General features: G+C 46.9%; 1 protein-coding gene across 1 annotated transcript in view; it reads left to right on the top strand.

Annotated features, from left to right (window-relative positions):
* Positions 1-1,817: 1,817 nt before the first annotated feature.
* Positions 1,818-18,690, top strand: part of LOC119454191 (arylsulfatase B-like) — a 54,378-nt gene continuing 37,505 nt past the window's right edge. The window contains exon 1 of the mRNA XM_049668207.1: positions 1,818-2,186. Within this exon, the coding sequence (XP_049524164.1) occupies positions 2,137-2,186 (50 nt within the window). The 5' untranslated portion in view covers positions 1,818-2,136. The remainder of the gene's footprint in view (positions 2,187-18,690) is intronic.

The raw sequence follows: 18,690 nt of genomic DNA on the forward strand, positions 1-18,690 counted from the left end.
TACCCATCAAGTTTCGTAATTGAAATCCATGTGCTCCGTAGATTCCGCGTCCGCTGCGAGATTCCGCAACGCGCCCGCCCGCTATCGAAAAGCCCTTGTAAGTTTGTGCTCGGATGGGGCTTCCTGCGTTACGTTACTCCAGGTGCAAGGGCGTTACGACGAAATCCAGCCCGAGTTCCCAATGGTCGTGCCGAAACGTCTTGTCGAGCGTGAAAAACACATTCTAGATAAAGCCAGAATGATTCCCGGCGGTAGTTTTGGTCGGTGGTGCATGCCAGCACAAAAAAATTTAGGGGGGGGGGGGGGGGAGGGGGCTGAAGCCCCATCAGCCCCCCCCCCCCCCCTGGCTACGCCCCTGATGGTGACACCCTACACACACCGTATCCTTACATAATTACACCTAACAGCATTACACAGGGTGCGTATTGTCTGGGGACCTGGACACGCCTCTCTGCGTGGTAATGACGCGCTACTGTGGTAGCCCGAGAGCTCGCTAACTGGGCGCCATTGGAAGAGCTGTCCAACCCAGATGACGCACCGACAGAACCACTGAACTACACTGCAACTCTAGAACATTACCGAGATAGCAGGAGACACTTCCCCCGCCCCCACACCAGTCTCCTAAACGAAAAGATGCCATCGCGTGGCGACAGCTACAAACTAATTCATTCCCCGGTCTCTTTTACCTTCACCTCTTCCACCCCACACAATATCCTTCATACTGTCCCTACTGTGGAGCAAAGCCCACAGTATATCATTGCACCTGAGAATGCTCACACCCCCCGGGCTACTCTCCTATTCCTTCACCTTTCACTTTCCTCCTGGGAGACTGCTCTGACCAGCTTATACCCGCAAAAGCAGCGACGGCTGATCCAGCGGGCACGCGGTGTAGCGTGAGCAAATGGGGCCCTGAACTAAACACTCCACTCTACGATGAAGTCGCCCCACCTCATTACCAATACATGTTTTTTTTCTCTCTCTCTGGCTCTCTCTTAGTGCCGCTCTCAATGATTCGCCATTCAAGCTGAGCTGTCATTTTATTGTCTTAGCACCCTTAGGGTGTATCACGCACTTTCCGGGCACTAGCTATCTGTCTGTATGTTTGTATCGAACCGTGTCACTGGGCAGGCCATGGTGGAATGGATAGTGCATCCGGCTGCGGTGTCGAGGGAACTGGGTTCGAAGTCTACCGTCGGGCCAACTTGGGTCACTGCGCATGTGGCAATGTGTTCACATGTGTCGCTCATTAACAAACCTCTTTCGCGCAGACAAGAGTCACTGTAGATGCGGGACAGGGTCGGTACCGCTGTTCAGTGAAACTCTTGGACGAAGACTTGGTGCACTGGGTATGTGACACTCGGTCTGTGCTCGTCTTCCATGAACTTGCTTGATGCCAACTTTGGTCACTGGTTGTGTGGCAGTAAGTGTGTGCGTCTTTAACGCCAACTTGGGTAGCTATGTATATTCCTCTGGTAATACGCCTCTGTACACTGACGCAAAAATTAAATTTCTCCGATGCTGAGCGGAATCAAACCCACTTCACAAGGGTTACGCCGTGAGATCGATGGTGGCATATAGCAAGAACCTTTGTGTTATATGCCACAGGCGATCGTTAAAAATTATCTTAGGGATAAAATAAAGCACCCGGTATAGCCAATAGTAAGAGCCCATAACAACATAAGTGGTGCACAAGAAGTGAGTAGACAATCTACAGGCTGCTAATATGTCAAAATACGTCAGAGTGCAGCCTTCCGAGGTGCCTTGACGAATTGCGGACAATTCGACAGTGACACCTGGAATAGCGGTACGTGGGGGCCTAATTCCACTGGCTCGATTTTCTGACCTACACCGCGGATGAGCACTCCCCGCTAATTTGGCGGCGCGTGATGGACAGCCGCAGATGCCAGTTCATTCAAGTCCTGCATAGGACCCACCCAACAGCAATGAACTGTCAAAACATGGTGCCGCTGCCAGAGCGAGAAGACCGCCGCATGACGTACATGTGAGGCAGACTTATCACGCTGCAGCTGCTACTTAGGGCAGTCGACTTTCTACTCAGGACCCTGCTGCTACAGAACAGTGCTTGGAGCAGGCAAGGCTGGGGGAACAGTTAAAGAAACGTCCACATTCGTTAGAATGAAAACTTCAACAAAGCGAGACTTAGAGACAGCTAACGCATCACAAGGGTAAGTATTTATGAAACAATAATGGCTTTTTGCACTCGTGAAACGTAAACATATTCATTTGTTGTATGCTTTATTCCGCACTAATCACAACGACCAATTACATCCCCATATACAGTCCTTACATATAACCCACGCGCGTACTCTATGTGCAAAACGTTACGTTATATTGCGCCCAATCACTTTAATGGAAACACTACGGAACTGATTGTGTTCGATGAAAGCAACGGACTATTAATGGCACTTAGGCCGTTCATTGAAATTTGTGGTTTCCAAACTTCGTCAGTCCCATGAGTACACACGCGTTTTGTTTTCTTTTCCTTTAGAAAACGCCACATATAAGAGCTTTGTTTGTATTGAGAACCTGAGCATCTCTACTAAAATGACTAATTTGAGTTTACTGCGACGCATCATGTCAAGGGCCATCCGATTTCTTCGAGTATAGCACTAACCCCATATATTTACTTTTTAACTTATCCTCCTTTGCTAATGTGCCTTTGTACTATGTCAGTCCATACTTGGCTCTTACTCGCCGTATCCAATCTGCACACACATCATGTTCCCCTCGACATCCTGAGCAGCGAGCGCAATGGCAAGCACAGTGCTGCAGGTTTCAGCAAGGCGCAATATACAGTACAGCGCCTCACGGGGATATGTAATAGCGCAACTGGGAAATGTAATACGTTGTTAATTTAACGACGCCTAATTGAAATGAGTTCGGGTACAAAAGTCACAAGAAAAGCGTAGTTTTATTGACCATATAAATGGCAGTACACCAACTCTTACTAATTAAATTAACAAGCATGGTGTCGCATGCGCACATGCAAGCACGAACAGATCTGACTCTAAGACTACGAGCGCGCGCTGTCACAACACCGGCGCTATGAAGAGCACCGGTAGCAGGGAGCGAACGCTTCATGCTACCGCTTCATGAACGCTGCATGCTACGTGTTTCTGAAACTTTAGATTACGCGTCCTCCTACATCATTAGTTAATACTGAAACTGAGGAAGGAAGCGTATACCAAAGAGCTAACAGAATAAAATAGACCAGGCAAACGCTTCAGTTACAACTAATATTTATTTTGAAACTACGTAGTCTTAATTAGATAACAAGCAAACTTCCATGTGTTTAGTCTTTCGGCACTGCCTCTTTTAAGTACGAACGCATATCAACTTGCTCAACCATCGAATTTACTGAACACTACGCGTGCGGAAAGAAAGTGCACATGCAGCCACCGGCAAGCTAGGCTCGGCCCAACTTTGCACCCACAGCCGATTACCTTAAGATAAGGCATCCGGGCCCCGTGTGCGCTCATCCACGCCATTCGCCGCAAATGCCAGACTGACGTGTTCCTGCATGCCACGTTACACCGACAGCAGCACCCGCCTTCCTAGTGGCAGTACTCGCCCCCCTGTACGGAACATCACGGTGACGGAGACCGATTACGATGGCACAAATTCGCATGAAGAGTCAATTTATAGGCTATCACCGGAAAGAAAGCGGTGACGAAGTATTTTGAAAGTCATTTATTGCTCAACTAAGAAGAAAATGTGTCGTCAAGCTAGTATTACGTTTTTCGCTGTTTGTGTGATTAAGTTCCGGAAGAGCTGTGGAGATATTTTAATTTATTTTTGCTTTGAGAGGTAATGTAACTATCTAATTCTTCAGTACATATTTGCTTGGTTGTTTTCTAACCAGAAAAGCTAAAAGCCAGGGTGCAGTACACATGTAATGCATAGACGTATACTATATTCACCTATACAACTTCTAGAAATGTGCACCGGCTCTGGTTCGCACGAAATTCAGGAAAGAAACAACAGACCATACCTAAGTCACCCATTGCAACAATTATGAATATTCAAAAGCATGTTGCAGAACATAAGAAAAATGAAAAGCGGTGCAGGGACAAAAGGACAGCAGAATAGTTATTTTAACCTGTTCTTTTAGCTCTACAGCTCTTTTAAATTTTCCCACGCGGTGGAACATGTCTTTGTATAAATTCCAACTAGACCAACTCTCCTGCTTATATACACCTTCAACGGCGTAATATTTTAAACCACGCTTTAATAATGGAATTATAAAATTGGAAGACGCTTAAGCTTCGCCTCTAAGAGTAGAACGCGGTAGCGTTATCGGGACCCGTTCGCATCCCATCGTTCACATACAAGTAGGCTTCATTCACTGCAACACTGAACGTGGGAAAGCCAGCTTACAAAGATCAAGCTTACACCGTACGCCTTAAAGTCGGCTTCACTTTTAAACTGAAGTGCATTGCTCGAAAGATGTTTTTCCATGGGCAATATAAGTGGTCTTATATTAAAATGTGAATGCCCTAACATCTTTTAATATTATTTTAATAATTGTTTGCTATTGCCCGGACGCGCGCAGGTCTGGTGGAAATGCTGGAAAAGGGGTTTGTGTTTGAGTTTCCTCGTAGCAGAATTAGCTTTTGTCGTACATTCAAATTACAATCCGACGCCGATTGGTAAACAATCCGACGGCGAATCCGACGCCGAATGGTAAAGTCGTACTTTACCATTTTTCTCACGGATTTCACAGTGAGAAATTCAATTTTTGTTCACCAAAACCTCGCACCCCGTGGAGGGCCTGCACGGTCGATGCGGTTGGGTGATTTTCTCTGCCACCCGCGATCAGACGCCGGTTGCCGACACCGGATTTTCTGCGACACGGGCCCCTCCCTGTGGCTTCGCGCGTCTGCTCGGTCCATTTCTAGCCGAGTAAAGTGGGCCGGACCCAGAGACTGTGTAGTACACGGTCGCCTGCATTACATGATGGTGTCACGTGATGGATTTGCTACGTATTGCGCCCCTCTTTTCCCGGATGTGTGGAGCCCTTGTTCCTTGCTCTGTGCTTTAATTAGCTGGTTTATGTAAAATGTCACTCGAAGTAATTTCGGTACATTTCTAAAAAGCTAACGCTGTCCGTCAATCAACACTGATTCTTTCAACTCGAGCTTTCCTCGTTCATTTTTTTCTGGCATCACTGATTACGGAGCAGAGCAGCGCCCCCACGTTGACGGCTTCCATTTCTAGTCTAATTCAAGCAACTTCTGTTGGATACTTAATCAAGTTCGCCGATGCCCCAACTACGTCACTTTTTTCGAGTGGCTGCAATGATATTACAGATAAGCTGCTAGCGCTCGAAAACATTATATACCGGTTTAGCCGTTTGTCCTGAGGGCACTTAATCATGCACCAAGTTCTATTTGGCAGCCACGAGGGAATTATGGTTGATGTGCTGGTAAATAAATAACGGTGTGGGTTGTATAATGGGGCTAAACCTAAATTCCTATGACCATAGCCATTGTGTCGTACATTAGGGCGTCTATCACGGCTACGGGAGGTAGGCGGTTTGGAATATTCCGTCGGACGCCCATCGCTAAATAAATAGGTATCGGCGTCCCTCAACCCAGCGTAGTTTTACCATCTTATCCAAGCGTGTCATTAAATTGTGAAAAAGAAGTCGCTAAACTACCGCGAAAGTTGGCTCTTTGGACAGCAAACTGTCGCTAGAACTCTCGAGGGAAGTTTATACAGGGAGTCCTAACTATCATGCACCAATAAGATTTTAAAATATGCAAATACCATGTAGCTGGAAAGAACCAAAGTAATGTTGCTTGCAGTCGCTTGGAGATATTCAGATTATTTTTGTGCATTCCGCTCATTACATCATTAGTCTTAGTTCATTAACTCCTTCCCCTAAAATGGTGAAAATGGGTGTTTTTTCTATGTTATGGCATAAGTTTTCTTTTCTGAAAGAACGACTGCACTCAATATTTAATGTATTACACAAACAGAAAGCAAAACGAATGCAATTTTTATGCATAAAAGTTTTATTAACGGGATATGTGTGATAAAAAAGATATAAATTGTTAAAATCAAAATTGTGCATTAAAATTCAGCAAAGTTTGTAAGAAGCGCTTGTATCTACAAAGAAAAAAAACATTAGAAAATTATAAGATATGCAAAATTTATTGCCTTCTATTATGCACTATCTCCGAAAAAATCAAAATGTTTCACTGAACCGGTATTCCACTACAAACATTAGCACTACAGTTGGGCGTGCCGGGCTGCGGCCGCCGATGTTTCGGGCTGGTTGGCGTCGTCGTCGCTTTCAGACCCAAAGTCCGACGAAAATTCATTGTCCTCTGACTCGCTGCTATGATATGTATCGATAAGATTAGCCGCAGAGGCAGCGGAATCTCGATACCTGCGATCTCTCGAAGCGCGCGTGCCGTTTGTGGGGCCGGATATTTTTTGTGTTCTGCTTTGACGATCGCGAAATTTCGTAACAGTGTTTAAGAATCACTGCCTGGTGGGAAAACGCGAACTGCTTAGAAAACAAAAATATAGTTTCTCCTTCTTCACGTCCTATGGCGCAGTGTGTCCGTGAATGGTGCGGGAGGTCTCGAAAGCGGCGTTTCAAACCATCGATAGCAGGCGGCCATTTTTTTTTCGTTCTCCTTTGACGATCGCGAAACTTCGGAGCGAGTTTAAAAATGACCGCGTCACGGGAAAAAAGCGCACTGCTTAGAACACTAAAATACATTTCTCCTATTTCACGTCCGATAGCGCAGTATGTACGTGAGCGGCGCGCAAGATCTCGAAAGTGGCGTTTCAAACCTTTAATAGAGAGCTGACGATGCCCAATGGGCGCGCTGCAGGAAGAGTAAATAAACTTCTCCAATATTATACTGAGATGAAAGGGTCAATGAGAAAATTGTAGAGCGACACCAAAACCACCCGACACCGCTTTCTGATGCTGAATACGTTCTACATAAAAGTGTCTTCCCGAGCGTGAAAGAAGCCCGCGCATATACGTAAGGTACCTCGAGCGAAAGTACAAAACAAATATAAAAAACTGAGCCGACATGTCACTGACTTACATAGATAAACATGTTATTGCTCTGCCATTAAATAGCGTAGATACGCTCACCAGATTGACTATCGTAGTGCGCTATCGCATTTGCGAATAACATGCAGGATTTGAAGAAACGAACTGGGTAGCGAGATCGAACACCTGTACAGATGTGTCAATGAGTGCGACATTGTGGATATAGCTCATATATCAACACAGCTTCAACTGGACAGGTTGTCATTTGGGAAAACCTATTTTTGAGTGGAAATTCCTGATGAGAATAAATATGAGGGGGAAATGTGGATCGGACGTCACAAAATGTTGGATCGGAATTGCTGACAACACGACCTTGAAGTTGTTTGTTTTGGATGGGTGCATGGAAAAATGATTATTGCATCCAATAAACATAAGGAGGGGAGATTGTCAGGGGTGGGTCTCCCAATCCCACACTCCAGCGGCCGGCGCTGCTCGCGCAGCGTGATCCAGGAGACCCCTTTCGGTTTCCATGTCAGCCCAGTCGAGTTGTTTTAGGATATTTCTCTACGTATTCTCAAGGCTGCCGTCGGACGCTACTCAAGAAAAAGCTCGTGCCTTTGCGTAGGAAAGTCATCAAATGCGGTTGAACAGAAAGCGAGCATTGAAAAATCTGCGTTATTGTGAGAGACAACTAAATTTAAACCTCAGATGCATGTGCCCAAATTTTGTACATTGTGGAGGAGTTTACCTGCTCCTCCCACGAACGGCGCAACGAAACCGTCAGTCCGAACGCGCAAAGTTGGAAATGGCCGCGACGATATGCAATCTAACGTTGATTACAGTGATCGATCGATCGACGGACTCAGTCACCGATGAAACGAAGCTTACAGATACACCCACTGGTCTGATGTGGAAAACTGCCGCTTCAGAAGGCAAGAGCAATCGGGCACTACTCACTCGGTGGGGTGTTCGTGCGGAGAGCTTTATATTCGCCCTTTCTCTAGGTGATGTGATTATGCTCCGAAAACGGCGATTTAACACATCTTATTAGTCAACCAACACGATCCACTGAAACTTCTACCAATGCACCAGACTTAGTTTTAACTAATGATCCTGATATATTTTCCGACTTAACTCATGAAGAAGGCATCGCTGACCATGATGCTATAACTTGATTCATTCACTTCTGCGTGAGCAAAAGAACAATTACCGAAAAGAAAATATTATGTTACAGTAAAGCAAATTTCGACGCAGTTAACAAATATTTACAACCTTTTCAAATAAATTTCTGCATGATTTTCATTCACGTCCATTGAACAGAACTGGGTCCTCTTTAAAGCCACCCTCAGTCTTCTCATTGACACGTTCATTCCTATGTTATGCATTTCCTGCAAAAGCATTTCTTCTTGGTTCACCAACAAGCTTCAGCAGCTTAATAACCAAAAGAAGAGACTGTTCAGGCAGGCACAACTCACTAGTCTAGCGAGTGCCCATGATAAACACAAAGCGCGTGAAAAGGCTTATAAGGCGTTGCTAAAATCTACTCGCCAGAAGTTTTTTCTCATTATTTACCATCCATGCTAAAAAATAATACTCGTTGCTTTTGGCGTGTTGTCAACCCTGGAATTCACGCTGACATCAGTCTTACTGATTCTAATGGTGCTCCTATTCCCGATTCAGATTGCGCTCAACTTCTTAATGATACGTTTGTAACAATTCTCACTAATAAAAACGCTAACTCATTACCAACATTAAAGGCATCAGTTGGAATCACTATGCTCGAGGTAGTCATCAGAGAGTCTGGTGTTTGATCTCTACTAACCAATCTTAAAACGTCATCTGTGCCAATCATCGAGGCTTCAATAATAATTTTTTTAAAGAATACATCACACAGCATTTGTTCTATGTTAACCGCTCTACTTTCCCTGTCACTATCAACTGGATAGATTCTTAATGACTGGCGCATTGCTAAAATGATACTTATTTTCAAATAATGTGATCTGGCCGCTCCGCTTATATCGCCCCATCTCCTTAACCAGCACTATTTGTAAATTACTCGAACATATCCTACACAGTCAAATCATCAACTTCTTCTTCAAAGACCATAACATTATTTTCAAGCATCAGCACGGTTTTCGCAAGTGCTACTCATGTGACACCCAGCTTGCCGGATTTATTAACGACGTACAGGCACTAATAGATACTGGATTTCAAGTTGACGCAATATTTTTAGATTTTTCTAAATCATTTGATCGTGTTCCACACCAATGGGTTGTTACTCAACCTTACACAGTTTAACATTCACCCTACTATAATTGCATGGATCACCGATTTTCTCTCATCTAGAATTTACACCAGTTAACAATTCTAACTCATGTTATGCTATTGTTACGTCGATTGAAAGGCGAGAACGACGACGAAGTTGCTCTTTGCTAGAACGCATCTATCTCGGCTAGCTATATTTCGTCCAATTTTCCACGATTTCCGAGGCGCTTTATGCGTCCAGCCTTGCGGCTATGGACGCGGAGCCTCCCGCAGTCCTGTGTGGCCAGAAGTCTACCGCGGCGAGCTTTTCATTGACAAGGGGCAACCGGTCCACCAGAAGTGAAGACTCCACTGAGGCTCCTGCTCTCGTGGTCATGGATGCGGATCCTGCAATCCCGCCGGGCCGGAGGTCTACTTTGACAAGCTCCTCAAGGAAGCGAGGTACTTGGTCTAGCACCAGCGAAGACACTGAGATTTACTCAGTCACAGGCGACGACTCATCGGACGACAGCTTTGTATCGGTGAGGAGCCGAAAGGCAAAAAGAAGACTCATCAAGACGTCATCACCCGGGAGTACATCAACCCTGCATGCAAAACCTGAGCGCTGGCCGCACACCATCTTTTTCATCCCTGTGGATAATTCCATCAGCCTTCGAGGATTAAACAGGCAAGCTCTCTCCGTTTTCTTTTAGAGAATGGCACCAAACGAAATTAAGGAGGTCCGAATAAACACGCGGAAGAATGTCTTGGCTGTCGACACGACCCGGAGAAATGCGCTGGATAAGCTCCGACAGATAACAGAATTGGGAAACATCAAAGTAAGACCGGTTATACCAATGGAAGAAACCTGCACTGCCGGCGTAATCTACGACATTGACCTGGCAATTACGAACTCAGACCTGCCCATTCTGATTAAACCGGCGTATGAAGGAGTAGCCATAACGCACGTATGCCGCCTCGGAAACAGCCGCTGCGTGAAGATAGTTTTCAAGGGCGACTCTATCCCTTCGCATGTCAAGGTTGGTCACTTCCGACATGTTGTTCGGCCGTTTGTCCCTAAGCCGCTTCAATGTCACAAATGCTTCAAGATTGGACATGTCGAGGGCGCCTGTGCAAAATCTGCAGTGTGCCCTCGGTGTGCGGAGTCGCACACTGCAGACGTCTGCCGCGCAACCAACATTAGATGTGGCAACTGTAACGGTTCTCATGAAGCTACATCTAAAGACTGCCCACGGATCAAAAAAGAATTTGCTATCCTGAAACAGATGGTCAGGGACAGCTCATCTCACAGTGAAGCTTCTGAAAAGATCCGGCGTCGGCGTCGACATCATCGACGGAAACGTACAACTCAAGGTGCAGTTCATGCACAGATTGTGCCAACGAGATCAGCTTCGAGTACAAGCAAACCCGAGATCACAAGGAGGCCTCAAACGGAAAATCCTTCCCGTGTAGAAGACTGGCCAGCGCTCCCGAGCGCTCAGCCTTCCAAGGAGACTACACGTTTGATGCCTCCATCGAAGCAACCTTCAGTTGATGTTCTGCCAACAGTAGACCGCCAAATCATCCCGATGTTGCGGTCCATAATTGATGTCATCAGAGTAATTCTGACCAGCATGGAAACTCCATCCGCTCGGAGGGGACTACAAGTGCTGGACTCGCTGAGCCCAGTCCTAGCAACCCTCGAGTGAACCATGGCTGACAACCACCAGTCATTTCGTAAGGAGGTCAAAGAAGCATCGATTATTCAGTGGAACGCCAGAGGTCTAAGATCTCGCATTGCTGATTTTCGCCAGTTTGTACATGTTAACCAATTTCCAATAATCGTTATCTGTGAACCAAATTTAACACGCCCTATCAGAATATCCGGCTACGAGTCAATTACGTCCTCAAATAACAACGGAAATAGCAAGGTAGTCGTCTTTATTCGCCGTGAGCTTACTTACGTCATCCAGCCTGTGCAACCTCATGACGACAATCAGTATGTCTGCTTAACCGTCAAAAATAGAAAGCTCACCTTTACACTTGTAGGCGCGTACCTATCTCCATCAAGCCGGTTTGACACCAAAAGACTAGAAGACATAATAAAAGCGTCTCCTGGTCCTTGGATTATCACCGGGGACTTTAACGCCCATCACACCATTTGGGGAAGCTCAAAAGTCAACGCAACCGGACGAAGACTCGCTTCGTTTTCCTCCAATCATGACCTCTTGCTGCTCAATGACGCTAGTCATACGTTTCTACGGGGCACAGTGTACAGCAGCTGCCTGGACTTGACTTTTGTATCATGCCGCTTTGCCACGCGCGTTAAGTGGTTTTTGGACATTGAGACACATGGCAGCGATCACATCCCCACCTACCTCAAGATTGACGGCATGTCTAACACTCACACGCCAAGCACACTACGAAGAATTGATTGGACTGTGTTTAAAAACCACCTGGAGGACGCTTGTCAGAAAGGTCTTTTATCTGGACAGCAGGAAGCTATTAAAGAAGCGGCGCAGACCGCTATGTGCACGCTCATGTGCTCATCGAAGTACTCGCAATTCGACCTGGAGTTGGAGCGACTTCGTGCTATTCGTCGTCGCGCCGAACGAAGATACCGACGCACGAAGTCCATTCACGATCTAAGGACAGCCCGGCGCACTCAAAAGAAGATACAACGCCGCATAGATAAACTGGAATCGGAGCGATGGACAAAGTATTGTGAGTCCCTTGACCCACGCAAGCCTCTGTCTCAAATGTGGTAAACTGTGAGAGGCCTACGTTCCGTTCCGGAACAACGCTTTCCATTCAAGGCACTAGCACTTTTCCAACGCCGACAAGACCTCGACGTGGCGGAAGATTTCTGTGCCATGATTACAGGCCAGTCAGCGGGATCAAGTTCCCTTACCTTTGACTACGTTCCGGACACACGGGACTCACGCATGGATCTGCCGTTCACCATTCAAGAGCTCGACGCGGCACTTGCCCTATGTAATCGGTCGTCGTCACCTGGACCAGATGGTATTTCTTACCGTACCTTGTGCCACCTCGGCGAACTAGCACGAAGTGCCTTGCTGAACATCTTCAATGAGTCCTGGGAGAATGGAAACGTTCCTCAAGAATGGAAGACCAGCCGCCTGGTACCACTCCTCAAACCTGGCAATTTCCTCTAGAGATTACTTCCTACCGCCCAATCGCGCTGGCCAGTTGCATTGGGAAGGTGATGGAACGAATGATCCTCGCCAGACTTGAATGGTACCTGGAACGCTATGAAGTTTATCCAGACGCAATGGCTGGCTTTCGACGTCACCGATGTTCCATTGACAACGTCATCGATTTGGTCACTTACGTTCAACATCAAAAGGCGTGTAAGCGATTATCCGTCGCCCTGTTCCTCGACATCAAAGGAGCATATGACAATGTTCTTCATGAGGCTACATTAGAGGCTCTGGAAATGGTTGGCCTCGGCGGTAGGCTTTATCGTTGGACACGCAGTTATTTACATATGCGGTCTCTATTTGTGAATACTGAAGACGGCCCAACTTCTCAACACCATACACACCGTGGAGTACCACAAGGTGGTGTTTTGAGCCCAACACTCTTCAATCTTGTGCTCATTGCCCTCGTAGAATGCCTACCAAATACGGTGAAGTTGTCAATATATGCGGATGACATATGCGTCTAGGCATCTGGCGTGACGCGTCCTCAAGTACGTGCTAGGCTCCAAAAATCTGCGGCGTTGATAGCGACGTACCTTAATGAACAAGGCCTCAAGATTTCCCCGGAAAATGCGCATTGATCGCATTTAGCCGGAAACGAATGACACCATACACCATAACCATCGATGGACAAAATATCCCTTACGTCAGAACGCACATGTTCTTAGGGGTAATCATCGATCGTGACCTTTGTTGGAGTCCCCATGTCACCAACCTAAAGAAGCGCCTGACAGCCATCTCTCATCTCTTCAAGTTTCTTGGAGGAAAATCCTGGGGTACTTCAGTACACGCGATGATGCAACTCTACAGGACGCTGTTTCTCGGGTATCTGAGGTACAGCTTGGCAGTGCTGACCAATACCTGTAAAACTAACATTCGTACAATCGAAAGTGCTCAGGCACAGGACAGGCACTTAGGGTCTGTCTAGGGTTGCCACGATGTACATCAACATCAGAAACCATTGCAATTGCACATGACTACCCAGCCAAGATTCACATTATTATGGAAGCGCTCAGAGCACACGTCAGGCACCTTGCTCGCGCCCCTTCCCACTATCTAGCATCACTGCCAGAAGACCGACCACGTGCCTCTTTTTGTCAGACAATACTGCCTTATCGTATATACCTTCCATCAGGTTACACAGCTGCAACGAGAGTTTTGTTTCCTCCTTGGTGCTTGGCTCAGCCACAAGTTCGACTGACAGTGCCTGGAATTCGAACGAAAGCCGAACTCTCATCACCAGCTCTCAAGCAACTTTCGCTGATCATGCTCTACGAAAAATACAGTGATCATACCCATCTATACACTGATGGTTCAACCACCATGGACGGTTCTGCAGGATCAGTGTTTTTTCCTGCGAAAGTCTCCACCATGACAAGACATCACACCAGACGACATCGACAGCCGCGGAGCTTGCTGCTCTTCGTAGCGCACTTCGCATAATTCGTGAGGAACCACCTAACAAATGGAGTGTTTTCAATGACTCCAAGGCAGCGCTACATTGCTTGCTTTCCGCCTTACACCGTGGACTCTACGAACAACTAGTCCTCGAAATCCGAGAGCTCCTTCATTGCCTCGTCGAGCAAGGACAGGACGTCACCTTTCAGTGGCTCCCTAGCCACTGTGGCTGCTCGATATGCTCATGAAGACGGCGCACAGGAACCAATCCCGCTGTCACGAACAGATGCAGCAGCGAAACTTCGAGTGCTTGCAAACGATGCCACACAATCGTTGTGGAACACACCTAGTTTGCAACACACACGTCTGCATCGACTGGACCCCTGTCGTCGACTTCGACCTCCACCTGGACTATCCCGACCCGAAACAAAAGTACTTTGCCGATTGTGGCTTGGTGTCGCATTTACAAAGTCATTTGCTTTCCGCATTGGATGGGAGGATAGTGCTGCGTGTGACCACTGCGGCGACGAGGAAACAATCGAGCACGTACTGTGTCACTGTCCCCAATACATAGGCAGTCACTCGCGACCGCGCTGGCACGTCTTGACGACCGGCCGCTTTCGGAGCAGACAGTCCTGGAACGCCGGCCTATACAGTCGTCACACAATAAGTCAGTCAAGGCACTCTTGAAGTTTTTGCGATTGAGTGGACTATCTGACAGACTATAGTTCTCACAGACGTTTCCAACCTCCTCCTTTTGTTTTTTTTTCTTTTTTTAATTCCTTGATTTTTTTTCGTGACTGCTTTTTCTCTTCCCTATTCTTTCCACCTTTCATTTCCCCTTCCCCTTCCCCCAGTGCAGGGTAGCAAACCAGAATCTTTTCCGGTTAACCTCCCTGCCTTTCCCACCACGTTCCTCTCTCTATTGTTACGTCTGAAGTTCCACAAGGCAGCGTACTTGGACCTTTACTCTTTCTAATCTATATTAATGATTTACTCAGTTGCGTGCCATCCAAAATTAGACACTTTGCAGGCGATTGTGTAATTTACCGATGTGTATCAAGTAGTACTAATAGCCATTTACTACAAACTGACCTGGAAGCAATAAGTGCACGGTGTTCTAATTGGTTATTGCCATGAAATATTTCTAAAACTAAACTCTTGTCTTTAACCAGTATAGGCCACGATTTCCAACCACCAGCTCCCTGAATAACAACGCTGTGGAATTCACCACAATTTACAAGTAGCTTGGTATCAATCTGCAGTCGAATTTATCATGCAATAGTCATAATAATCTTAGCCTTGCCTCTTGAAACAATACTCTCAGTCTTCTTAAACATGACTTAAAAGAAGCCCCAATGCATGTTAAAAAACAAGCCTACACAACATTCTGCCGTCCTAAACTAGAATATGCGTCTGTCATTGGGATCCCGAACAAACTTATATCATCAGTAACGTCGAAGCCTTGCAAAACCGTGCTGCGAGATTTATTTTTCAGATTATTCACGTTACACCATCGTCACCTCGTTGAAGAATAAAGCTGAGTTGGACAACTTAGCACTTCGCCCTAAAACTTCTCGCCTATCACTTTTCCATAAGCTTTATCACCATCCAGCACTTCATGAAGATTTCTGTCCATCACCAACAGTTATATTTCCACGTCGTGACCATCCATATGAAGTCAAACGCATTAACTGCCAGTCATCCAATTTTGAATATACTTTCTTACCGCGCACAATAACTGAATAAGTAGCCTTACCATCAGATATTACCACGGAACCGGGCTTAACTAAGTTTCAAGATCCTATTCGCTCACGATTTGCCACATAATCTTATTATGATAATTATTTTGGGACTTTACAGTGTTTTCTATGTTTGCTGCTGTTTGCTTGTCATTGAAGTTGCCTTATGTTCTCCTAATATTTTGTAAATACCGACGTTTCGCGGATTTCAAGACGACGCCATCCTTTGGCTTCGCAACATCAATGCTTTGGGTGATCGTCATGCCTGGCCCGACCACTTCAGATGGCTGGTTGCAGCGAAACGACTATGCGGTGCCACCAAGGCATGGGACAATTACGAAGGTATCAAGCAGTGGTCCTGGCACGAATAGAGTACAGCTTAGACCGCTGCTTTGGGCGCGCTCACGTATGTCTGCGACGAGCCCGGCCCGCACTGCTCTGTGGCCGGAGCTCTTCAGGAGTACCACTTTGACGCACCAATCGTGCCCAGTAAACACGGCGCTCCTGAGAGATACAGCCTCGATACTACGGCAGGTGTACCCTGCGTCCCTCCGGCAGAAATGTCCACAGGGTGCCCCGACAGAGAGCCGGCTCACCAGGTGTCGCCGTCGGCTCCACCCCTAGACGGTGGGAAGCACATGGCGACCACCGCTCCTGCGTCGACACACCACCGGAGGGCGCAGCACAAACCGATACCGCCGGCTTCACCACAACCTCTGATCACGCAGCAAGTCACCGCTGCTACTTTCACGCGGCAGTCTACGCCGGCTGTGCTGCTGCGATGAAAACCCTGCATAGCTCAGAATCCGCAGCATCTTGCTGCTGTAGCTGCACCCGGGAAGGTTTTGGCAGATTGCCTGGCACCCACAACAAGAGCCATTTGTACCACCACGGGTCCTGGTCTCTGCGGCGGCTTCCGACACCGTACCATCACTGTCAGTGAAACGGTCAGTGAAACGGCTCTCAACCACATCAACGGCGGGGCGCATGGAGGCGCCGACGGTACCACTCCGAGAGCCCGACATGCCCGTGGATCGTGGCAGGGGGATGCTTCCCGATTCGTCGGAGCCACATAGTTGTATGTCCACGCAGCCGTTGGCCGAGTTCGTGGCCGTTCACACCGCACTGAGGGAGGCCTTGTTGGGGGGCATTATCATCAAAGACCTGCCCGCACGCAATAGAAGCTCAAGACGCGCGGGACAGCGGACGAGATGCGCGGAAGACCAGTCGCGCATTGGTCGCGGTTTTTCGTCGGTCGCGGCTGATTCGAGACCAACGGCGGGCCTCGGTCAGTTTGCGGCAGCGTTGCGAGAGGGCACGCGACAGCTGAGCAGAGCGGCTGCTCATCGTGCAGGGTCTCCGGCCCTACGTGCCCAACTGCGACAGAGTGGTCGTCGACGAGACGTGCTACCAGAGCGCAAAAAATAGTGCCGACCCACCGAGGAGCTGGTTGCGCTGGACGGTCTTATCGACGACTACTTCCGACGACCACGATGCAACGGGTTTCCAGTAGCAGTGCGCCCTCACAACCGCCGGAGCTATCTTCAGCAGCGTGGCCGAGCGTAATCTAGATAATGAGATGCACTTGGGCTCGGGCGCTAGGACACCGGGCGCTAGGGGGCGAACGAGGGGAAAACGAGGACGAAGAATATAGAACAGCCGGCCCAGGAACGGGTGCTGTGTCTGTCTCTGCTCCTTTACAATGAATATATATATATATATATATATATATATATATATATATATATATATATATATATAGTGTAAAACGCGAAATGCGAAAACACCCGTCTTAGATTTACGTGCACGATAAGGAATCCCAGGTGGTCCAAATTATTCCGGAGCCCCAACTACAGCGTGCCTCTAAACATGTCGTAGTTTTCGCACGTAAAACCCATAATGGTTTATGAGTGTAAAAGAAAGTTCGAACGCACGAATATTCAGTGCACACTAAAGTCAACTAACAGTAAAGTTCTAGTCTAGCGTACATACATACACTATCAGTACCTGGAAGCAGGGCTGCACGAAGCAAGCAAATTTCGCCTCACACTTGATGTCCTCATCGCAATGCCTGGAGAAGGCCACGGTCCACTAATTACCACTAATGAGAGCGCATGGACTCCGAATTGTTCTTAAGTTCGCATAATGGTCTCCCCTCAGCTAGTCATAATGTTGACAAGCTTATAACGCATGTGAGATGTTCTGATCTCGTCAAGCGCGAGCACATCGCACTGATTCTGCGCGCCGAATTTTCTGTAGGAAGTAGTGTGCGAAGGTTATACCTACCTGAAGTCAAAACAAAGTTGTGACGTCCTTCGGTAAGTTATCAGAAACTTGGAATTTTAGTACAGGGTACACTGCATAAAGAATGCATCAATTCCCTTCAGTGTCCAACCACGTTGCCAAACATGATTGCATGAACAGCTTCTATGGTGTCTTTGTACCGCATAAATGTCATCTCCTGTCAACAATTCCACCTGTAACAAGCGGGTATCATCTACATGTTCGGTTAGCTGGATATCAGGAAAGTGTCCCTGAATGCAAACTTCATGAATAAGCAGCTAGCATGTACTTGCCCGCACCTACAAGTATATGTAGACGTACAAGGTATGACTAACAAACGCGCTATTGCTTCTTTTATGGCTGCCTAGCTTGTTTTAGAAGCTAGGCAGCCATTATATGAGATAGAATGTTGTCTCAATGTGACTATATAAATTCAGTTGCTAGTCCGTGCCATTTAGCAGCTACAACAATTGTTCATTATCACTGCCCAGTGTCCGTCAAACCGTAGGTATCTACATATTTTAACATGTTTCTTTTATTAAGGGGGAAGGAGAGGGACGGAGGCACACGAACAGTAGTAAATACGTGATACTAAACAAGGGTAGTCAGGACGCTATGCTATGGAACCAATGTGGAAAAACATCCTTCTTGGCCAAACTTATTTGCAGTACAACATCTAACCGAAATATGCAATTGTTCATACAAGAATTGTTGCTCAAATAACTGATCCTTTTTAGCAGAAATAACTGACTTCATTGTTACA

Source organism: Dermacentor silvarum, chromosome 5, assembly GCF_013339745.2.
Source record: "Dermacentor silvarum isolate Dsil-2018 chromosome 5, BIME_Dsil_1.4, whole genome shotgun sequence".
Classification (NCBI taxonomy): Eukaryota; Metazoa; Arthropoda; class Arachnida; order Ixodida; family Ixodidae; genus Dermacentor; species Dermacentor silvarum.